Here is a 25,457-nt window from a genome sequence, read left to right as displayed (position 1 = left end):
GTGCTTTTATTCCATCTATTCCATACATATTCAGAATATTCAATTTCCAGGGGTACAGATTGAGGTTTATGGGTTCCCCACTTTGCTCACAGGATGGCAGGTGTTGACTAGATTAAGAATTTCTTGTTAAGAACTGCAGTTCAAATTTATCTCTCTATTCATGTCTGTGTAACTAAGGAACAACAGCCTGTCTGTAATCTGACTATTTTCTGTGCTTCTCCAGTGTTTTCTTTAGCCTGTAATTTGCTTGAAAACAACAACTAAAAAGTATTTATATTAAAGTAATTGGTGTTTTTAAGAAAAAAAAGTGTATCCTTTTTCTAAATGAAAAAAGAGCATGTCTCAAGCATGTCTGACAGCTAGACTAACTATTCTGTGCAAACAGTTTTCGTGTCATACTCTTGAAATATTTTTACGCAAAGCAGTTAACAAGACCTTGAAGGATTATTCAAGATTATGTTTCTGCAGGGAATGTATTGCCACACATAGATGCTGAATAAAATGAAGAAAGCACACTACTATCACCTCTGACAATACTGTAGCATTTTATGGATGTTCCTGCACTGGCTTCTGCTGGTAACAATAAGCAAATCACTTATTTTCAACTATTTGTGCACCTTTGTAGGCAGCCTACCAACCCTTCATTCATCATAAATGTTATAATCCAGGAGAAAGAACTTTTTGTGAAGAATGCTGATTAGAAAGGACATGGTAATTCAATGTAAGGAATCTGTCTCCTGTGTTATGCTCAGCAAGCGAACTTGCTAACTTAATCATTTCACTGCAGCACCTATGTGCTACCAATGATTACTGCCTGTGCTAATGACTAAAAGGTCTTACAAGCAATGCACGTAGCATTTTCAGTTTCATCTTGTAGTATGTTGCAAGTATATTTTTAAAAACAAGAACATGGGAATAAGAAAACGTAGCCACATCACAGCTATGTGTGTTAAATTAGTTATCCAAGTCACCCCATTGCATCTTGGTATATCATGTTAAAATTCTGCTGCATTCTCTTTCCTTGTCTACAAAGATAAAGTTTGGATATGATTAACTTCATCTACTGAGGAAGTCAGTAATAAGCCCAGAAGAATAATAAAACTGTGTTTAAGTCAATAGCTTAAAGGAAACAGCTGTGCAAGAACAATGGCTTTGGAAACAGGGTGTATCTTGACAGAAGCTCAGATCCCATATATTTCAGCTCTGTTCATTTGTCAACATAAAGGCAAGATAAAGCCTTGTGGGATTACATAAACTTCATAACTAAAAATACAGTTTGACATTGCTTGTAGACACATGACAAATCGACAAAGATAATATATTGGTAGTCTTTTCATTTAGAGAAGAATATGTTTTTAAGGAGAGTGAATGCTTTTATTGAATTTAGATTCAAGCAGTGTAGTATTAGTACCTTCAAGTAATTTTAACCAGATGTTGCATTTTTGTTCTTTTCAGACTTTAAAAATACAGATGGTAAGGAAATCATGCATTAAATTCTTCTAAATAGAACCTTTAATTAATATTTAGAAACTATTTTGCAGTTGGCATAATTTCTAAAAGTGTTTATCTGTTTTTTTTAACTGTGTCCCATGATTGGAATTTAATTTAGTTGATGAAGATTTATTGTCATTTTCAATTCTGTATTTCATATATACTTTCCAGCAACTATGTAGCATACGTGTTCCTAAATTGAGCATGCCAGCCCCATTGATGCCAGTTGTGCTATATGCATTATATATTGTTAATGAGGAACAGTAACAGGCACCCAGAGTGTAAGATATGCAATTTCTGTCAAAAAAAATCTCATAAAAGTGCAATAAAATGTGACAGGAAAGTATGACTGCCTTGTGAAGGACAAGAATGCAGGCAGAACAGTAAAGTCTAGACTGAACTCTGTTCTCTTTTAGGAGGGTATAAAATAAGGGTCCTTCTTGCCATAAAATCACATTAATGGACTTGCCCTGCTCTGTGCAATGGAGAGCAGAATTCAGCCCTTTCATCCTTTTTCATAGTAATTTTCCACTGAATTTGCCAAGATGCATTTCCTGAGTCAGAACTGTTGTTAACCTTCAAAATCAGCAGAAGGTATTTTGGGATCCCATGTGAATCATAAACTTCTCCATTTTTGTTTTTGTTTGGAAAAGACATTTCTATTGCCTTGTGTAGAACAGCTGAGACTTTTCTTCCACATCAAACATCAAAATGTTAGCTTTGCAAAGGGCAGTTCCAAAGAGATACACTATACTTTCCATGCGCGTGCAACCTGCTGGATTTTCCTGGGAAGATTCTCACACTAATTCACCTCCAGTAGGCATCTGGATGTAAGCTACACTTCCATTATCTGCTGTAGTTGCAGCATCTTGTTACTAACATCCCAACAAACAAAGGAAAATATATTGTTCTTGGCAAGCCATAGCTACACCTCATCAGTCCAGGTGTGTGAGCCTCACTGCTCTTAGAGGAATGAAGCTTGCACATTCGTAACTGGAACTGCAGGTGTAAAAAGATCACACTTTTTGCCCGGCAGATACAGCAAATTGACATGATGGTGATGCCTTGAAGAGGTGATCAAACAACATTGGTGTTTATCAGTCTGAATACTGAGAGCTGAGTCAGAGCTTGAGGGTATGTAGGAGCAGAAAAGTCCAAATGCAGTTTGAAGCTTTTACTGTCCTCTCATGACCAAGTCTCAGACTAGGGATCTGGGCCAAGAAATACTGTTAGCTTAGAAAATTACTTTAAGTGAAAGTCACGTTAGATTGTTTTTCACAGAGAAAATAAATATCATGTGTCTGCAAGGACAGCTCCAGAAAAAAGAAAGCATATCCAAAATATGCCCATAATTTGATATTTACTGTGATGAAAAAGCAGCAAAGTCTCCAGTATAGCAAACTAGTAGAGCTGTCTGTGCAAGTACCTTTGAACTCAAAGAGCTGAAATTAAATGGGCCTTGTTTATTTTCCTTCCTTAATATTTTCATCTGTTTGGTTTTGGTTTGTTTTTTTGTTGTTTTTTTTTTTTTTTTTTTTTTTTTGTTTATTTTGTCCTCCAGGAACTATAAAACAGTGTGTTCTTATTGCTATGATGATGTGGAGGTCAAAAGAATGTTTAGAAATGAAGATGGTCATGGCCATGCAGAACTTTCTTATATTACCTCTTCAGTGTTCTTTTACCATTCATCAGTTTCAGATATTACAACCACACAGGAGTCAACAAAATGGCTCATATGGACCATCTCCATCAGCTTCAGTACAAAGTCAGACAGCTTAAAATGTTGCCAAAAGCTTTGTTATTTTTATCTCAGGAAGCTAACTACAGATTTTAGAGTCCCCAATTTTATTCATAAATGGAAAACTGTCGTGAAACAATGTAAGCTATAGGAATCTGCTGCTAGTCATGTTCCAACTGATAACTTAATCTATTCCTAATTATTGTGCCATAATATTTATTGTTGTGTTCCTAATTTATAGTGCAGTTAATGAGAAAGGAGCATAGTCAGAAACCACAGGACTTTTTTTCTAGATGGAATTTTGTTGCTATCACACTACTAAAAAGAAAGAAAATATGTTGCAAGTTACTTACTTATAAAACCTCTAAAAACTGCTAAAATAATTACGATTAATGATATTTCTCTAAAGAATGACACAATTGCAAAATGTGAATATGTACAATGTTAATAAAAATAGTGTAAGAATTTGAAAACTAGAAACTTCTTGGATCAGAAAAATATAGGCTCTAGAATGTGAAAGATACACTCAAACTAATCAAATAGTGAAACAACAGAAAAGCAAGAATGGCCAGAGGCAAAAAGTATTTTAGTTCTATTTCAGTATCTTCCTATAGAAGAATGAGTACTGTGAAATAATTTAATAAGGGTAGTCATATGTATGCTGTCAGTGCTGACTGGGCATTCTCTGTAAAAATAGTGTAGATGTGTAAATACCATATATTTAGAATGTCGTATAAGAATTTTGGCAGAGAAATGCCCTTCATAAATAGCACCCTTTCAAAAATATCCTGCTTAGTGCTCAAATGAGGACTCTGTGATGCTATGGCTTAAAAAAAATAGTAAATATGACTTGGTTTGCTTGTATATGCCCTTTTACCTGATACTAATTTTTTCCATTTGAAGTACTTGGTTCTTTGCTTCAGTAACATTTCTGCAGCAACAGAGTGTCTTTAGGTCTTCGTCAGCCTCCTTTCTAGAAGCACTTTCTTACTGCCCATTTCTGTTTTCTAGCATTTTGAATTTACTTTGGGAGTGAAAATTGCAGTGGAGTTGTGGCAGTGTGGGGGCAATGTAGATTGTGAGAATCATTGACTCCCAAAGAATGTTTTTAGATAATTTTGTATAACCAGGAGAATCAATGGAGAAAAAAACCCATGGAGGACAAAATTAATCTTTGAGCTTGTACAAAAAAAAGGTCTTAAGCCTTAAGATCCTTTATTTATTAGGTAATGCTCTTTCATTATAGGCATGGCAAGATCTTCAGTGAGACAAACTAGAGGATGGCATGCTGCTGGGAGGCAGGAGACCAGCAGGACAGTAAGAGGGTGGTAGATAGTCCAATGTAAGAGACTTCCCTGCCTCGAGACTGGGGAAAGAACTTGAGCCCAGGAATGATGACTGCATTTGACTTTGCAGTCTGTAAACTGCTGCTCACATAAGTCTTTGTGGCACTGGGACCTGTGTCCCAGTTTAATTTTTTCAGGGTGTTACTCTTTGCCAGTCAGATCATAAGAGGACAGACAGGCAGAAGTACCTCTTCTTATGTATAAATTAATATTTTTGTACTTGCATATGTAGTTACTAAAAAGTGACTACCACTTTTAAGTGTGCTATTAAAAATTCACCATTAAAATAAACTAACCTTTAATGTAATTTTAAAAACTTCAATCCATCAAGTAATTAATTTTTCTAAAAGCCTACATCCTCCTTTTTCTCCTTGTAAGAGGGCTTAATATAAGTATCTGACAGAGGAAGCATGCATATATGTAGATATATTTTATATGTATAATATATGACATAGGAAATCAAACACCCTTTTGCTGGTTTTATGCTACATTGATTGTTACACTGAAACAGCTAACAAATAATAATTTTTCTGATTATTTTAATCAAGTGTATGCGCCAGGTTGCAAGTAACAGCTCTAAATATGTCCTGTTTACCATCATTGGTAATTCTCAGCTTTCTTTTGTTGTTTTGTTTTGGGGTTTATGGGGTTTTTGGTAATTGTGTGAGAGATGGAAAAACAATTTTACTAAAAATGATACAAATATTGCTTTTTAATGGTCACTCTGGCTGTAACTTTTAATACTAGCTGTGGCTAAGAAACTGAGACTGAAGAATCTGATTCTGCAGTCAGTCCTTCTATTGCCTGATCCCCAGCTTGCCTGCAAATTCTGTGTATAAATTGTTTTCAGTATCGTCCCAAATATTTCATAGCCTTATTTCTGTATTTAAAATGATTGATAGTAGACACATCTGTGTGGAAAGCCAGGGATAGGTAGCTTTGCAATACTGGATTCAAGGGCTGTTCAAATTTATGTCCAACATTATTGGAACCCAAAAGTTTCATGGTCATTGGGGTGGGTGAAGATACATCACCAGAGGTATCTGACACAGAGAACCTTCATTCAACAGTGATAATCACCGTCCTGTTTGTAGACCAGTACAGAAGAAGCCCCAATGAATCAACAGTTGATAAAACATCATTCTGAGCAAAGAAAAACTCAAATCTTCTCATGCTAAACTAAATTTAATTGTTGACTGCTGACTGCAGGATTAAAACATAGTTTAACTTATTTGCCTAGTAACTGGAATGAAATATTCATGTGATGAATCGGTTTACCTTCATTATTTTTCATTTGGCATGGAATGAAAAAAGGTGGCAAATCCATATTTGCAAACCCAGCATAAGAAGTGCACAATGCATAGATGTCAGTCCTGGGTCATAAAAATGAAAGCAATGCTTTGTAGTCCTTCATCAAAATTAATCTGCCTGCGTCTCAGGAGGCCAAAGCACGTTAGATCAGTTGCCTGTGAACTGAAAGTGTGTGTAGATGGCACTGCAGCCCACTGAGAAGACACACTGGCTTGCATTGATGGCAGTTTAGAGTTTTCCTTGCTGGGCTCTAGCATTGCTCCATAGCAGACAAAAAGTTGTTGAAGACTCATATGAAGTCTCTTCACATTTATCCAATGAGATAGTAAAGCTTATAAATCACTAGGCAATTATCCATTGCTCCTCTCTGCTCCTTCAATGATTCACATGACAGCACTGGATTCTGTGTGTTCTGAAGACATCTTAATTACTCATGAAGGTGAAAAATCTACAAAATACTCCAATTAGAAGTAGTTTATATTTAATAGCTTCAGGTAGTAGCTAATTTTTGCTTGTCTCTCGAGCACATGATAACACTGAGGTCTTAAATGTGAACTTTCTGCTCCTGGAAGAAGCAAAGGCTCCTGCCTTTGGTCTGCCTTGGCTTGGTTCTTGTCCTGTGGGTTGGTATTTTGTCTTACTTGAACACTTGTTTGGATTCCCTTTCAAACACTTCAGGAATTAATATTCAATCTGAGATGTCCTGTGAAATATTCTAGTACTTGGTTTAAAGCTGTAGTTTTCTTTAATCTAGGGATAATCTACCTGTCAATGTCAATCCTTCTTTCTTTTGAAGGAAGTGTAAACAGCTCTGAATTGGATCTCCATTCTTTTGCAACTATACATTAATATGTCAATTTTAATAAGTTTATTTCAACTCATACTCTCATTTTCAGTATTTTATCTTTTCCACACTTCTCACTCTCTGTCTTCCATCTCTCTTTCTAGAATCTCTTTCAATCATATTTGACTGTCTCTTGTTTCATTTTTATATCAAAAAATGAAAATGTTTTCAAAGATGATAAGGCTCTTTATTAAACTTCGGGTTTTCATAGGATTCAGGAAGCCCTACTGCAAACTAAAATGCCTGTATGTACTGTATATAAATAAACATGAGAAATGTTTCATACTAGACCTAAGGTCATACCGATTTTAGCTAATCTAGAACTGTAATCATGTTTCATTATTCATCTGTTATAAAATGTTTTTGCCAATATACAGAGAGTAGCTGAAATTTTAATAAAAGTGTTTACAGACATTACTGGTTTTCAAGCATATTTAGATAAAGTTTATATGCTTATATAAATAAACCTTTAAAATTCTGTTCCAATTTTTCAGCCAACTGACGTGGACACTTTCATGAGATTCCTGCTTATGTGACAAAAGACATCAGGGAATGTGCATTTCTGCTTTATGCATTATACATACACTGAGCATCACCGCTTGCATTTGTCATTTATGCTTGAAGTGTTACCACATGAATTTGGCTAGGTAGCAGTTAAACCAGCAGTATGCCTCCTAGGTTAATATGCACCTGGGTTAAAGTGCATCAGCACTAGCTTAGTTTTCAATAGACTGTCTTTCAAAGTGGAACTAGAGTGGAGTTGTCAGGTACAATGTCACAGTGCTCTTGTAAAAATGGGCTACATAGTCCTGGGCTGAGTAATTTTAAAATACTTTTTTTTTTTTGAGCAAGGACTTATGTTTAACGGTGAGAATTCAGAGGCATCAAAACTGTGGTCTAGGGACTGGTTCAAAGGTGACCTAAAGTAGTCAAGGCAAGGAGGGTGAAACTTTACTAAAGCAGAACATATATATTTGATAGAGAGGTGATGTAATTTAGAGTAAATCAGCTGTAGATATAAATTTACTTCAACTCTTGCAGTAGTGGATATCCAGTAAATATAGTATCTTCATATTTTCCCAGTTAAAGTGAATTTTTTGTCTCATATCACTTGAGAATATGTAGTTACTGTTTGAGAACACTAATAATATAACAATCTTTGCCTTCTCTTTACAGTTATAAGTTAAAACTATAATTTTTTAAGTCCTTCTGTTTATGCTTATTCAGAGAGCTTCTGTTTCTCATTTATCAATAAAAATTTCTAGAAGATATTAAGAAAATATGATGTGAGCTCTGGAGAGCAGATTTACATTTTCCCAAAAATAATTTTCCAAAAAAGGTGGTTCCCTCCTTGTGCTGAGAGAAAGGCAAAGAGCTGGAGCTCAGCCAAACAGTCTACTTAGGAAAGCCAAATGATAATGCTCCTGGGTTATGTTAATATCATAAGGAAGACATATATAAACATAGGCTGCATGAATAGAATAAATATGTTTTCAGATTGTACATCGAAGCTAGTTCAAGCGTGTAAATATAGCCTGCATTTCATTTCCCAAGAACTCTGTGAGAAAAATCAGAACTACTTTGTCCAAAAAAATTATCAATACACCTGATCTGGCTGAATAAAAGGGATAACTTAACAAAACGGTCAGAAAATAAGGGATAAATATTTTACTAAACCCAGATTTTGGCAAAAAGGTCTAAGTTTAAAGCAAAATAAGGCAATCTTGTTATATATTCTCCATGGCATTATACTAAACTTAAAATAGCTTAGCAGCTTAATTGGAAGCTGCTTACCATCATTATTTGTAGAGAATTTGCAGGTATTGGAGAACATTCATTATTGTTTTGTAAGAAAGAAAGAAAGAATTTAATTATAAACCCTTCAAAAATTATGGCATGAGAAATGGACAAAGTCTAAGTAAGATGTTGAGAAGTCAACTGGTTTTCAACTAAATACCAGCCAGACAATTTTTAACAGAAGGTGCATGGTCTTAAGCAAATCACTGATTAAAATACTTAATCAAGTAAGCTGAGATGACAAACTAGACCAGCTGTAGAGAAAAGATTGTACCATATCAGCTGTGCACACAGTATGGCTCAGCCTTGAGAAATGTCCACGTGGGAAGTAGTAATTGACCAAAAATCGTTGTTCAAAAGAGAATCTGATAAAAAATTCTGCTTTACACCATGTTGATAAAGCAGCATTTTTTAATTTGCAACATCTGAACATTCAAGAAAACTAACTTTCCCTTTCATGTAAAGTTGGTCTCCTTGAGCTTTTTCTCCTTTGTTCTTTTTTGAAAGAATGTATTGGTTTTTGCTACAGTGTTTCTTATAAATATGTATAAGGCAAAAGTACATTTTAATGAGTGACCATTAGCTGATTTCCCATGGTCTTGTGTGTAGACAGCAGATAAAAAATAAGCATGTCTAACCGATGGCAAATAACTGTGCAGCCATGATCTAATGTTGCTTGTTTCCTTCTAAGAGGCATCAATCCTGCTTCCCTGTGGGATGAAAGTTTGCAGATGGATAGTCATACATATGAAGCCCAAAAGAAAACCTGAAAAAATCTTGATTCTTTGTTTATATAAGAGATATTAAATTTCAAATGAAAGTATACCAGGGGCTGAAAAACAACTTAAGGATTGTGTTCTCAAATGTGCTTAAAAGTGGAACAAATTTCTTTCCATTCTCTTTGAATGTTCTCTTTGCCCAGAGGTTCTGGTATTCTTTCACTTCTTATTGAACAAAACCAACAAAAGTACAAAGTTCTGCCTATGCTCAGTAACTAAGCATTTTGGTTAAAGACTGATATTTTCTATAGCCAAGGGCATGTGAGAATGCAGTATTACTACCAATCATTTCTAGCAATCCTTGACTTCTCAGTCTGCAGAACCTCTTATCTACTTACTGTCAAATGGGCTGTGGAACATATTTCAGCACAAGTCCAGGAGGGAGTGTAAAATTCTGTCCCTAGAGATACTGCAATTTCTCTCAGCTCTCTTTTTGCTGTACCTCCTTTTCTAAAATCCTCTCTAGCAACCCAACAAGTACTTAGGAATTCTTCACAAACCCTTATCCCCTGTGTGTCTTCAATATTCTTCCCAAGCAAGAATCAGTGTAAAACATCTTCAGTTGTATCCATTAATGTTTAATAACCAGATTCCCCTTTGGTGCTTACTGTACAAAAAAATATCAATATTTGGAGCTGCTAAAATTTGTAATATTTTTTCTTGACTCTGCAGTAGCAGCAATCTTATCTGAAAGCCAAAGTGGAGTTTTGTGTGATATGAATGTCTTATCCTCTACTTTATTTCAAGGCATCAAATTTGGTGGAAAGTCTACAAAAACATGAACCTTAAAACCTGAAAGAAAATAAAATAAATCTTAATGGTAATATCTTTCTTAATTTGGTATATCTCAGCCAATCACACAATTTTAAGGGAATAGCAGTATCACTTGAAATTCTCAAGGCCTTCAATATTATGATTTTTTAATAGAGACAACTTTAGTTATGATCTCATTTTTTTGAATATTTAATCCCAAAAGTTCCCTATTCAGGGAATAGGGACACTCATTTTGTGTTCTTTCAGCACTGAGAATTCCTTGAACAATGCCAATACAGTTTAAGAGTAATAATTATTTCTCTGCTTTCTAATAAGATACTACATCCTCTTGTGAATTTTTTATGGATATTTTTACATTTTAATTATAATCTGAATTGTTAAAGAATTGTCTAGGTTTTCTTAAAGAACATAATCCAACAGGAAAAATAATTGACTGGCTTTTCAAAACAAAATACTTGTTATTCAGAATAGCAAATGACTTTGCAGCAGAGTCTGGAGATTTTCTTCTGTTGAAGTGAAACTGGTACTAATCACCCTCCACTAAATACCTTCCATACTTACTCTTTATTCTGGAAGTAAGACTGAAGTAATTCTTTACCATTTAAAGAGGATTGAGCAAAACTGTGGCCATGCTTGCACCTCAAGTGCAGAATTGCACAGGAAATGGGGACAAGCAGAAGGATTTATAATATGTTGATGGATTATGTTCTCAGTGTGATTGTAACTTCAGTATGAAAAGGTAAATAAAAACAGTTAATGATGCTGCCCATAAATCTATCAAAGGACCAGCAGCTGCACATGAATATTATTCTAGTTGTATAATCCCTTAAAGTATGATAAAGAAAGTATGGGAAAGAGCTAATGAATGGTTATTCAGAGTGCTTCGTGAATTTTTTCTGTTTGTTTTCCAGTAAGAGTTTGCATGAGAAACTTGTTTTGTGCAGAATTGTTCTCTTTAGAGTGAAAATATTGTCATGTAGTAGCTGTGTTTTCCTTGAGTGCAGAACAGAAAAGGCCATGTAAAGGAAGTTTCAAGTTCCCCTTTACTTACTCTGAAGTAAAGGCTTCTTGTAAAGGAATGAAATGGATTGAAACCACTCTGAGCTGTCAGGACATCACAGGTTTGAATCAACTGGAAATGCAGCTTGGTGTCAGCAGCATGGAGACGGATTTTAATTTAATTAGGTGCCTTGTTTTGGCAAGGGGAGACAGGTGAGTGCCTCAGCAGAGTGGCCTGTGTGCCTCCTGCCCATTGCCAGGGGCATCCCCGTGTTCAGATGGTTCTGTGGTTATGTGCCTGGGTACAGAGAGGTGGGAGTCAGAGAGTGAGCATCAGAGCTTGAAATCACATTCTTCATTTGAACAGATTCATTTGTTTTTACTAGGTTCTGCCTTACGCAGACACCAATAGAGAATTTTGAAAGATACACTTCTGTAGTTTATATTTACCCTATTTAACTGTTGATCTAGAATGAACTGTGTAAAGTGAAATCAATTCCCAAAAATCGAGTGTCAGAAACACCCATTGTATCTCACATTCACTCATTCATAACAAGATACTCCCTCATTAGTTGCTAAGTGGAAGTTAAACAGAGAAGAATATAGCAACCTCCCAAATAATTCATTAGAAATATGCTATTGTCACAAAGTATTGTCACAAAGGTTACTTTTATTGCTCCCTCACATGCCACAGAATCACACTCTTACTGTGTACTCAAGTGTTGGACAAGTGTTATTTATACATTTGTACACATTCTTCTTTCATCCTTCAACTCACGAAATCTAATTAAAAAGTATTTGTGTGAAAGGAGAAGGCATGTGAAAGGCACCAAGTGACATGTGTGTTGTCACTTTTTTCCTGAAGAGCAAGAACTTCAAAACTACAATTGTCAGAACAGCAAATGATGACCTTCTGGCACATCAAAACATAGACTACACAGACGTTGAATTGACAGTTTACAACTCTAACTGTGAGTCTCTGAGGGCATCATGATACAAATAAAAATGATGGCACTGCTCAAGAGTAATAGCTAATGGCCCATGCAGAAAGCTGTCTGCATCTGTTAGAGCACACGGGTACGTGCAACTGTTACTGAGAAGATTGTTAGATGAAGATGTTGAAAGAAGACAGGCCTGAAATTAAATTTGATCAGTAGAAACCTTTGTCTTGTGAACCTCTCTGGCATGGGATTCCTTCATGTCCTGGGAACTGATACATATTCCATGCCTAAGCTGGTATTCTGCTCTACAGCAGGTACTCTGGTAAGCTTCCTGTTTGCAAAGCCTAGAAGAGCTGACTTTAGAGTCGTAACTACTCCTTGTCAGTATGTCCAGAATGGCTGGCAATCTATCCAGAACAGCTCAGCATCTGTGTTATATTGTGCCAAATCAGAATTTTTTCCTTGTTTTTCGTTGCTGCAGACAGCAACCTTCCTGAGTTCTATGTCCTTATGGGACCAGGCAGGTGAACTTGTCTGTCTGTGACAGGTACATTCAGATGTCAAAAAATTTGCTTAGGTTAAGACAGGCTCAGAGGATGAACCACACCTTAATTATGATGTGTCACCATTTAGTGTATGGTTTCATATATGCTAAAACAAAACCTCTATGATTATGTCATGTGATTGTACAGCTCAAAGCTGGGAACCTGTAAATGCTGAGGTAAATGAGGAAATGCTTCCATTCCTCCAGTATTCCAAAATGTTATGGATCCAACCCTAATTTAAAAACTGCTACTTGAATTTTGCATAAAAATTCTCTTTCAGCATGAACTCATTTTGAACCTTCTGCCATAGGCTTCCTCTGTACTAATCAGGTGCTGGCTCAATTCTTTCTTCAGTGCTTTGGTTTGTACAATGTAATTCGTAGAATTAAAGAAAGGATAAGTTGTGAAGAGTCTTACAGAAGATGTGTGAATACAGCCCTTTCCTATGATAAAACCTCATCTATTGTGAGCCATCACATATGTCATTAACCAGGTTAATGAGACTTTGGTGAGAAACACTAACAAATGTAGGAAACCATGCTGCGATTCAGACTTCCATTGCCAGCAGTGTGATCATCTGAGCAGGTTCTGGTGTAGAGTGAAGAAAAATAGATACATCCTTACAACAGAATCTATTTTGAAGTGAATTTCACCCCAGAAATGCTTTTTCTTTTCACTGACTATACGAAGAATCTATATTGATTTAGATGCATGTGCCATGTGCACCAAACATGGCATGACTTCTGTCTCTGGCCTTTCACCAGAACCACTAAGCTCTCTAAATGAGTAAAGCAAACTTTCCTGCCATGATGGCTGAAAATGGAACCGAGCTGAATGCCTTAAATGAAAATCATGATGTGGCTTTATGTCTCACACTTTGTCTGTAATATGTGACATTACCCTGACCTCTGCTTCTGCATTTGTAACACTAATAAGGAAGCTGTAAAGCAAGGAAAAAAGTCTTCTGAAATGAGCTGTCAATGATTACATAAACAGCAAGTGCTTGCCACATGGCAGCCAGGATATTTTGTTGCATGTATATAACGGTTTGTGTGCACAGTAGGGATTTGAAACATGTTAGGAAATGAAGTGGCACAGCTTAAGAGTTTTTTGCAGAAGCTCTGGTTCAATTGTAAAATTGATCCTATGCAGTTACTGATGTTTATGAACTGTCAAAGAATTTCCAGTAAAAAGAAAATTAATTTTTTTTTTAATTTTTAATTTTTTTAAATTTTTTGTTTGACTTTTAAGAAAAAGGAAATTTATTTAGAAATTATTTCTCCTAGTATTAAAATACAGAGTATAATTTCCAGAATAAGTTGAATAGACTTGAAATAATTGCAGACCAGATTTCTCCCTAAGTAACCTTTTGCTATCTAAAGTTTTTTACCAGAAATTCATTATGTGCTAGATGTTATCTTTGTGAAGCATTCTGTCCTAACTGAACTTGGAAATTGAAAGGAAGTGATGGGAGAAGTGACTTTTCTAAAGCTGAACCTGAAGTGTATGTATTTTTAGTTGTTCTTGCCATCTTGTAGAGTTTTTATCCCATCATGGATTGCACTTAAACCATTATGACAATATTTGGAACCAATCAAGACATTCTAGCTAAAAGATAAGAGACTTTCTACTTCCTCAGTGGGTGGAGAAATAAATTTGCATGGATAAGTAAGGATGGTAGTAATTAACATAGGCCTCCTCCATGTTTATACAGAAGAAATTTTTTAACTGGTTTTGGTGGATATTTGGGTGTAAGAGTACATATGTCCAAATGTTGTGGATTGGGAGAATAAGAGCTCATAAGAGCAATACTTAGGAAATATGGTGGGAAAGATGCAAATGCTCAAAATTGTACTGGGGACCATTGTGGGAGCCACAAAAGTGAACCATAATATTCTTTATTACTCATATTAGTTACTGAATTTGACAGCAATTTAATGTTGTTTCTCAGGATTTACTTATTGTTAAAACAATATGTATTGGTAAGACAAGAACGATGTTCTGGCTCTGATTAAAATGAGAAAATAATAAAGATATATTGAATATATATATGAAGTATATTGAAGGGGCCATCTTGTCTCTGTGATTGTTGCTGCTTTGAATATGCAAATATGAGAAGAATTTATTGCAATTAAACTGAAGAAGAAGTAACTTAAAAGATTCTTCATTTTTTTTAGGGTTGAAATAAATTAAATTAGGAATGCTCCAAAATAGAGGAAGCAGACAGAACTTTAAAATCTAGTAGTGTATTTACAGCTGACTAATAATATTTAGCTTTAAAAATATCATCCCCCTTAGAGATCTGTAAGCCTAATTACAAATATTTGTTAAATTTGTTTTCAAACACTTACACATTTTGTTTATTCCAAAATGCAGCAGAGGGGATTGAAATAAATTAACAGTTATTTCAGACGAATGTGTAACAAAGTTCTTGACACTTCTGCTCAACTGCCAAAACAATTTCAGAATTAAAAGAGGCATTGCATATTATCATGTGTAAGCTGTATAACAGTTGAGGTATGATCACAGAATTGGAAGGGTTGCAAGGAACTTCTGGAGATCATCTAGTCCAAGCCCCTGGCAGAACAGTCACCTAGAGCAGGTGATACAGGAATGTGTCCAGGTGGGTTTGGGATGTCTCCAGAGATGGAGACTCCACAACCTCCCTGGGCAGCCTGTTCCAGTTTTCTGCAACCCTCAATGTGAAGTTCTTCCTCATGTTGAGGTAGAAGTTCTTGTTTCTCAGTTTATGGCCATTGCTCCCTGTCCTGTCACTGGGCACCACTGAAAAGAGTCTGGCACCATCCTCTTGGCACCCACCTTTGAGATATTTATATGTATTAATGAGATCCCCTCTCAATCTTCTCCAGACTAAACAGGCCCAGCTCCCGCAGTCTCTCCTCATAAGGGAGATGCTCCAGACCCCTCAATTGCTGTGGCTTTCCCTGAACCCTCTCCAATAGGTCTTTGCCTTCCTGACCTGTGGAGGCCAGGACTGACACAGCACTCCAGATGTGGCCTCACTAGGGCTGAGTGGAGTGGCAGGATCATCGGCCCTCCTGGCCACAAGGACACTGCTGGCTCATAGTCACCTCTCACCCTTCAGGTTCCCCAGATCCTTCTCCACAGAGCTGCTTCCAGGAGGTCATCCCTAGCCTGTGCTGGCACTTGGGATTATTCCCTCCCTGTTCAGGATCCTGATTTGCCTTCTCTGAACCTCATTAGGTTTCCTTCTGCCCAACTCTCCAGCCTACCAAGGTCCAGCTCAATGGCAGCAGAACCTTCAGGTATATCAACCACCCCCGACAGTTTCTCATCATCTGCAGACTTGCTGAGGGTACATTTCATCTCTTTGTCCACACTGCTGATAAAAATGTTAAGACAGGTCCCAATTTCTGAGCTTATCCATGGTGTTATTATGGGAAACAGTCCTTGCTGGAGTTGAGACAGACAACATCAGTTATCCTCCCCTCATTGACCCATCCTATCATGCCATCACAGAAGAGTATCAGATTAGTCACCATCAACAGAAGACAATTTTCTCCCAGAAATCCGTATGAAAAAAGCATAAAAACCTTTTCCCTAAAGGTTACTTTTATACATCAAGTGAACAGCTCCACAGTTTTTACATATCTCAAAGAAGAGAAAAGTGATGGATAGAAACTTTTAATGACTGAGTACTAAATGTTTCCCTAGTTTGGTATATGATCACTGTGATGTAGTGTAGTACTTAAAGACTGAGATAAGATAAAGAATTGATGTGCAGTTAGTGGGACACCTATATATAGCTCTTACCTAAAAGCACAACAGCGAAGCAAGGGGAGTGTATCCCCTCAGTGGTATGCATTAGCTCTCATTGACTTCACACTCTGACTTCAGAGAACATAATTACTTTAACCTGACTTAGCCCCTGTTTTTTCTAGAAAAAAACTCACATACTTTTCAGAAACGCACAGGCAATGTTCAGTCCTTGCAAAACTATTGATGGATTCTTTTGATGAGGAATTCAATGTTCATGGTCTTGCCATGGGAGACTTCCCTCTGGGCTGTCCTGTCACTGGGTCATCCTTACAATTTCCAAAAGATTTAGCATTTATGATATTCACTCCTATCAAGGAAATCCCCCAGTTGCATTGAAAATGTTTCTTGTTTAGAGTTTGGGTGAGTGGAGATGTGCAAATTATGCACTATTTTGAGGCTGAGTGTTAAGTGAAATTAATATAGTGCTACTTACAAAGAGGTTTGTCTTTAAAATAAGATACTTAAAATTGTAAAATTATAAAAATTGAAAAATATTAAAACTTCTAGTACTTGAGTCATGTATTTGACAGTGGTAGATTATTTGGCAAATGCAGCTATTCAGTGTGCTCCATTTTCCAGCAATAACACCATGAAGTCAAATCCTTTTGGCTGAGTAGTTGCACACAAACAGCTTCTTTACTGATATTTTATGTTTTATATTTTATGAGGCCTACTATCCGTTAGACTTTTCACTACTTATTGTGTTATCAAAATAATACAAAAATATTTCATATTTCACCATTTGGTTTGTGTTTTCAGGCTTTTCTTGTGGATCTTAGATTCTTCTGTTGAATTCTGGAGGGCTTCTCTTACCTTGTTTTGATGATTTATCCAAGTATGAATACAGCAAAGAAAATGCTCTGTTAAGGGCTTGTCTCTACTTTATGAATATTGCAGCGTAGAATATATTGTGTCCTAAAGTCCAGAGTCCATTTCTCTAGTAAGAAACAGTTTCTGTAGCTGCTTATATGAAGAAGTGCTACTATTAAACCAACTGATGTACTTTTATATTTCTACTTTTCTAAAATGCAATTTGTTGTTTGAAAATAGCTTGGCCAGCAGCCTGTGCCACACCAGTTTTCTGTGAGTTATCTCTTTGTGCTTTGAAGAGGATAGCATAGTCCCTGCTAGTGAAGTATTTGGATGATACTTTGTAGGCATGACCAAAGAATGAGGTAGTTTTCTTTTTTATTTTACTTATTTTATTTATTATTTTTATTTTAATGTACTTTTTAGGGAAGTTTAACTTGCTGTTAACTTATAATAGAAGAGATACTTTGCCTTACCTGACACTCCCCATGCAGAGGTTACCTCTGCTGGGAGGAACCCTGTGAGGTACAACTGATTTGACATGAGTGTCTACAGAGAGATGTAAAGTATGTACAGAATATGCTGAACAATAGGCTCAAAGAGTAACTGCATGGAAGAAATAATTGATCTTTAATGTGTCTTACTGCTCCACTTGGTACATCTCAGGTATCTGAGGTATCTTACTCTTTTGTGGGGGTTTTCTTGGCAGTTTTTTATGATTTTGCTTTCTGCACTTCCTGTCTGAGTAAGCAACTTGTCCTGAATGAATTTGAGTCCCAGATTATTTCTTCTATGTGATACAACATCATTTTTCAAATGATTGTATTTATATATTGTGTAGTCAAGTCGTATCTACACCACCTGGTCTAGTGCAAGGTGTTCTTGCCCCTACCCCAGGGTGGGGCTGCAACTAGAGGATGTGTAAGGTCTCTTCCAACCCAAGCCTTTCTGTAGTTTAATGATTATATCAAACATCAAAGGTATCATATCAAAAGGAACAGTTTTGTTTTTCTGTAACAGAAAAATGGCAATCACAACATTTTGCTATTAAAGACAGCAATATATCTTTTTTAAACCATTATGAGTTAGCTGCGTAATTGAGTAATATGAATAGTTGATAAAGTCATATTTTATCGGGTAAAATGAAAATTAGGATTCCATAATGTATATCAGACATACTAATTATTAATGGAAATGGATTTTTTTGTGGCATTTGTATAACTGATAAAGTCAGGCAGTGTGTGTGATACAGCTTTGCTTTTGCAATTTAATACAGTGTAACTGTTTCTGTCATGAGACACTAAAAAAAATAAAAGTGTATACACTGTCTATATGTAGGGGCCATTCCTTTTTGAACTGAAGCAGTGTAATTATTGATTAAAGTATATTGCATCACCTAGTTCAAGAAAAAAATTAATTACTTAATTGCATTGTAGGTGGCTTTCCTATTTTACCTTGATTATGTAAGATGCAGGCAGACTAAAGTGTTCAATTTTTATTTTATTCCCACGTATCAGCAATGTTTTCAAACACAGTTCAGAAATGCAGAGATAAATGTATGCTGTGCAGCAATTATATTGTAAAATATGAATAAAGAAAAGCACACACATTTCTTTACATGAAGTTCTGAAAATTAAATTAAAATTTATATTTTTCTAAAATAAGGGGTATTTGATATATATCTAAAACTTGTGTGCTGTATGACAGTGTTGAGTGCTTCTCTCCTGTAAGCTGTTTTCTACAGTGACTGTCCTTGACCAAATCAGAAAATGAATTTGATTTCTCTGATGCAAAAGTTAATTGGATTTCTCTTTATGGAATGCATCCCTTTAATGGCTGTCTCTGCTTCAGCCAATTTAGCTGTAACTGACCTGACATTGATCTGGTGATATGACTTTAAATAAACACCAAAGTTGGGAGATGAAAGACCAACTATTCAATATTTTAAAGAACATTTCCTGCCTTGTCTTGCTATTTTCCTCAGAAAATATCTCCATCTCAAATGTCATTCTTATGAAACATGCTCCTCTAGTAATTGGTCATAGAGCTACAAATTGCATACTTCTCCCAAATATAATAATTTCCCAGAAGGTATCTGAAGAAACTATTTTGAAACTTGAATAAAACCTCTTGAAATATCTGTTCTTCTTTGCAAATATTCATTATTATATAGACTCTTCCTAAGAGGAAAAAAATGTTACTAAAGTAATGAATTAAATCTTTACAAAGGTCTTGTTCAGCATTAAATATTTATTGAAATATTCATTTAGATAATTGGGACCTTATAAAAAAGTATTGTAGGTTGCTGATCAAAGAAAATATTTACCCACATGAAACAGCTATTAAAGGTGGTATTTTTAGGATATTATCTGTTCTTTGTTAAGGTTAGGTTTAATGGAATAATAAAATTCTAGAATGTGCATTTCTATTTATTTAACATAGTCATTATCCTTTGGACCCAGCCCAGGCTAATACACTGAGTACTTTTAACCACAAATGGACTTGAAGCCAAAATTTAGTAAATGAATCCATTTTTAATTTTTCATTGGCCACATTTTTTTTTTTATAAACACTCAATGCCATTGATTGAAAGTGGTAGCTTACACTCTGGATGATAAACTGGGTTTTAAAACATCTGTGAAATTTTGTTTTCAGTTTGAAGTTATTTCCTTCTGAAACTTTAAGATTTATTTTCATTCTGATCAAAACACATAGCAATTTCCCACTCTGTACTGGTAACTGTGAGACAGAATTTAGTTTGCTTATCTGCATTTTGAAGCAGGTGGTCACCCCCATTTCTTTTATCTGATCAATTATTTCATAAATCTTTACAAATGGATAGGTTTTTCACTTTGGATCTTTTGCACAGCAGAATTTATGAGATTATTGTGATGTAACTTTTGGTGCTTTTTAATACAGTTAATTTGAAGTAAATGGAAGCTGTGAAAACACAGCTTCCCAAAGAAGCAGGTGCCTGAGGGGTATTCACCTCCCTCACTGAGCTGAAAGTAATTTTTATACTTTCATGTACCACCCAGAAATATTGCATATATATGAGTCTCTGGACAGAGAAACAGATGGTCTCTTTAGATAAGAATTATGAATATGAGAATAAATATTTCATACTTTTAAAATTTTTTGCAAGTTTTAAAGGGTGTTTTTTCTATTGCCAGTCCCAAGTGTGCTTTTTATACTGAGAGCAGAAACTGAGAGGACATTATAAATGTTATATAGTGCTTAATTCATAGGCTTCCACTCCCTAGCTGCAGTTCTGATTTCAAGAATGGAAATTCTGCTGATGCAGCTCTCAGGGAAGTGGTTCCCCTCTCCCAGGTTGGGCCAGAAAGCTTCAGAGCCACAGGGGAATGTAACTCACGTACTGTAAATTGCTGTAACTTTTAGACTGATTCCTCTTACCTTCTTATCTTTGGGTCTCTACAGGTTTCATTGTTTTTCAAAGAGTTGCATGCACTTCTAGAATTTGTAGCCCAATATTTGTTTTCTTCACTGCAAATAACACTGGACCTACTATTATTCTACTGTCTGTTATCATACCAGAACTGATGCAGGTGTGCCAGACAAAATAAAAATGTTCCTGAAGTCCTTGCTAGCACTTCCTTATGCAACACCAGTGTAACTGTCTACTATTTCTTCTTTCCTTATAGGTCACAGATATGATGCTTCAGGACAAGCCCTACCCAGACTGGGGAAAGTCTGCCAGAGCTTTCTGGAAGAAAGGAAACATTAGGATCATTTTATTCTGGTAGGAAAATAATGAAATGAAATTACTGTAAACAAACCTTTTATAGAAGTTGAAAATCATATCTTCTATAACCAACTGCAGCAGAAAGAGATATGGTTGGGAAAAAAAGGTAAATCTGGTCTAACAAAAAAATAAACTTTGCAGAAATGGTACCTGAGTGAGGAATTCCGAATCAAAATAGTTAGTGCAGAAATATAATTTTAAAATTGATTTATACAGTTTCTTTTATTTTATTTTGACACTTTATAATTGAGTTGCAAAATTTTTTCTGTATGTGATAATATTTGGGTGTCCCACTGTAATTCCTTGTAATAAGGTAGATATTTGAATTTTCTTTTGTGGCCATAAAATTAATCGTAGTTCTTTGAATTGCCACATGAATAGGATTTAAAATGTCACATCAGTCTCAGATGGTTGAGAAAAATATTAAAAATCAATGCAAAAAGTTGTGATGGTTAAGAGTTTGTTTCACCTCCAATGTAGCCTCTTCAAGATAAATTCCAGGCAAATGTAACTATTGAAATGGAAAACAAATTATGACAGGAAAAATGGAAGATGGAGAATATATATATTCTATGAAGCAGTCTGAAGACCTTATGGCTCAAGATTTAAGAAATAGCAAAGATTTTTCAATTCTATCAGAACCAAAAAAACTAATGAAAATGTCATCAGACCTGCTGTTTTTAAAAGAACAGATTTCAAGAGAACTCTTACAGAGAAATTGAAAGATTTATTTGTATGCAGTCTCCTACAGGAAATAAAGTATCTTGCACTTTAAAAGAGCAAAAATGGCTATTTTATTAAGCTGAGGCAATAAAGGAAATAATAAGAGAAATTTGAAAAGAAAGCAGAATCAGATGGCTGATTGGCTACACACCAACCTTATAAGGAATAAAAACCTTATAAGGACCTTATAAACCTTATAAGGAACTAAAGGGGTTGAGCTGATGCAAGTTTATTAGCACTTAATTGCCTATTGAAAAATTGAATATTAAAATTTGGATATTGTTTTGCTTTTCTGCCTTTTTTTCCCAGCAAACTAGTATTATCCTACTGGCCAGTAAGTCTGAGTTTAGGTTTAGCTAAATTGATAGAATATATTATATAATAATACATTATATATCATTATATATCAGTAATGGAAATATGAACAAATATCTAGATGGATTTCTGCTAAAGGAAGTCGGGCAATCTTTGCTGAAGGAAAACCTTTTCTGATCTGCTAGAATTCTTTGCACATTCCATCAAAGTAATGGATGAGAGAGAAATGCTTGATCTAATTTATTTGGATTTTCCCAAGGGTTCTGAGAGAGTTCTTCACTGAGTGCAATTAAGAAAACTAGTAAGACTAAGTGTGCTAACATTTAGAAATTGTCTCAGCAATGTGCTGAGTGAAAGGTATGAATAAAATAATATTTTTTTCTACATTGATAAGGCTGAGGAGTTATGTTATTTAATGTTTGAAGTAGAATTCATTACTTATATACATCATAAATGTTAGTGACGTGACAGAATTTAAAGATTAAGTTAATAATTTGAAAAATGCATGAGAGAGGGATCTTAGAAAAACAGGTAAAAAAAATAATGTGACTGAATACTTGAGTTATGGATGGGGGTGGGGGGTTTCAAGAAGCTCCTTATCATCATTGCAGGATATGCAGAGGAAGATTCTGTCTCAGCGTGCAGGGATGGGCAAAAACATAAAGCACATGTATAAAAACATTCACAGACAGGTGCCAAGTGGGCTACCAATGATTATAATGTCATCTCAGCAAAAAGATCAGTGTAGAACATCATTGGTTTTTTTTACCCTTCTCTGAAGGGTAGCTTTGTCTAAAAGACTGAAAAGGATATTAGTTAAAATTTAAGAAAAAACTTAATTACACGAAAAGACTGGAAAAATGTGAAAGCAAGGTGACATGATAATTTTAAAATTTGCATGCCAGATGGGGAGACAAATAAAAAAAATAATGCAAGAAATTTTCTTCCACTCTGAAATGTTAAAAATCAATATTTTATTTAAAATAAAACTCACACTGACAAATCCTACTAAAAGTTCAATGTAGAAGTAAGTAAAAAAATGGATTTTCATGCAGGAGTCTCATACTAAAGGGTATGCTCAAAACCTAAAGGGTGACATAAATGCTTTTATTTTTAGCTTTAAGCAGTGAAATAAAACAGCCCTGCATGACAGTCAGTATTCTGTAGACATAACTTACATAGTGCAAATTTGACATCAGTAAAAGTAGATTTTTTTTCTCCACTAAGTAGGAAAAATAAAGGAGTGATAACGTTATGCATGGTAATGTGGGGTATTTTTATTTACTTTATTGTTGCTCAAGCAATGTGATGCATATTGCCTCATTTCTGAAATGTCCTAAATGAAACATCCTCAACAGTGTGTCCTACACAGATACTGGTAGGTCAAAATCCATCTATTCAGGACATTTTCTACTTGCACACCTGTTTAATAGAGCTAATGCAATACTGTGCACTGTATTTTAATTATTCTTAGTATAGATATGTGATACACAGGCTAAAGTGGTAGATGAAATGAAAACCTTAGATACAAACTAGACTTGTTTTTCTGCTAATGTCTTTTTTATTTTCAGGTTTACTTTGCAAAATTAAAAACTTCTGTAAATGTACCAAAGATGGATGGATTTCAAAGGTGGTAAAGGCACCATCCACTTATTTTAACTTTATGATAGTTAATTATGTGGCTGCTTTATTTCTTATTTGGAAATGTTTTCAGCTCTCCAATGCAACTAATTCACAAAGGTTTTGACTTATTTTTTCAATCTCCTGTTTTAAAGCATTCTCTGGAAACATTGTCAGCAGCTGCTTGTTGGTTACTCCTGAGGATTCTGGCTGACTTCTGAATTTCCTCACAACATAATTCTTCCACAAACAGCACATCTAACTAAAGAATGATCAGTTGCTATTTGCCTTTGTGTAGTCCATCACTAAGGAGTATTTGAAATGCCTTCAACTTCTTTTTAAGTCAGAGGTTGTCTTTCTTTCCTTAGAAAGGTCTCCATTTTGGTAATTTTCAGCTCTGTTCATGGCTAATTCCAGCATTCTGAGGCAGCTTTGTGTAACACTGTTATATTGCTAAGTGACACGATGCAAATGCAAACACACTTTCTCGCGGGTTTAAGAAAGTGTACTGTCAAGAGGACTTCTAGGGAGAAATGAAGCATCTTGAGCCCTGATGGAATTGCTAAGATGTTGCAGACAAGTTTGTGGGTCACAAAAGAGAGATACACACAAGGAGTTAAATATTTGCACCACCTGCAGTTGGATGAGTCGCTCTGCAGACCACTGTGTCCAGTGCTCTGTCATCACCATCAGTACTGCAAAATTACGAGCATGGCTTGAAACAGGCTGATTTTTTTTTTTATATATGTTGATAGCTTAGCTGATTTAGGAGAGACCAATTATATATGACACGAGAGCACTGGCATTTAAAAGCAGCAAAAAGAAAAGGAATTTGTTGAATAAAGTCAGATAAAGATCTTGGACAAGACTGATGACAAGTCAACAGTTGTAGCTAGTGGTAAGATAAATAAACACGACAATATAGAACCGTAGTAATTTTGATGTTGGATATTAGATGAAGCAGGGGCAGAAGTAGAATTTGAGAACACTTATTGTTTTGCAATTTATTTTTTTTTTATTTCCCTGCAAACATTTAATAAATCCAACCAACACTAAAGGTGTCCCCTACACATGTGCAGAGGAGCGAGCTCTCCCCAGCAGTGCAGACAGGTGATGTTGTTAGAGGCAGCACACACCAGTGCCCCAGTGCGGCTCTGTAGTCATCACCCATGCCAAAGCACAGCTCTCTGCCACCGAGGCCTGGCATTACCTCTGCCTACTTTGTGCCTGATATCACTGTCTCCTCCTTACAGCATCTTCTGCACTGACCTGCCATATCCTGTGGGCAGCTGAGCATAGTAGTTGGAATAAAATCATAAGGACATCTCTGGGCTGTGTGCACAGTTTGCTCAGTAGAGGCAAGACCTGAATTCTCTCCTTTGGAAAATTGTTCCAATATTAATTGTCTTCACAATTTTCCTAACAGAGTATGGATGGTTTGTAATGAGCAATGCATAAGAATGTGAGCTTTTAGCCTTAGGGAAAAAACAGAGCACAGTCAAAAGGAAACCAGTTTACAGGAATAGAGGAAAAGAGCTGCTGAGGTCTGTGTAACCAGGTAACAGAAAATTGATATTCAAAGGTGGATGATCAAAATGGGGGATTGTAGAGATAACAGTGGATTGTGCAGCTGAATCTTGATTGCAGACGGTGACAGAACAATACATACAAGCTGAACCTTTGAATATGCAAGTTCCAGGCTGGAATCCATTTCTGTGGTGTCCCTGGCTAGACATTCATTGTATGTGTGCACAGTCTTTATTGGTGCAATAAAGACAATTGTACTTTGACACTGGATAATGCAAAACAGATACCAACATGGAAAATAAATAATGAAATACGGATAATTGTAAATTT

At 35.6% G+C, this 25,457-nt stretch overlaps 1 protein-coding gene across 3 annotated transcripts in view; it reads left to right on the top strand.

The window, feature by feature from the left end:
• Positions 1-25,457, top strand: part of LOC131591816 (transmembrane protein 117-like) — a 178,653-nt gene that overhangs the window by 89,113 nt on the left and 64,083 nt on the right. For all 3 annotated transcript variants that reach the window (XM_058862885.1, XM_058862886.1, XM_058862887.1), the window contains one exon: positions 20,842-20,939. In XM_058862885.1, coding sequence (XP_058718868.1) covers positions 20,842-20,939 — 98 coding nt within the window. The remainder of the gene's footprint in view (positions 1-20,841; positions 20,940-25,457) is intronic.

This window comes from Poecile atricapillus, chromosome W (assembly GCF_030490865.1).
Source record: "Poecile atricapillus isolate bPoeAtr1 chromosome W, bPoeAtr1.hap1, whole genome shotgun sequence".
NCBI classification, from domain to species: Eukaryota; Metazoa; Chordata; class Aves; order Passeriformes; family Paridae; genus Poecile; species Poecile atricapillus.
Note: the sequence above shows the minus strand (reverse complement) of the source record. Positions and strands in the feature narration are given on the sequence as shown.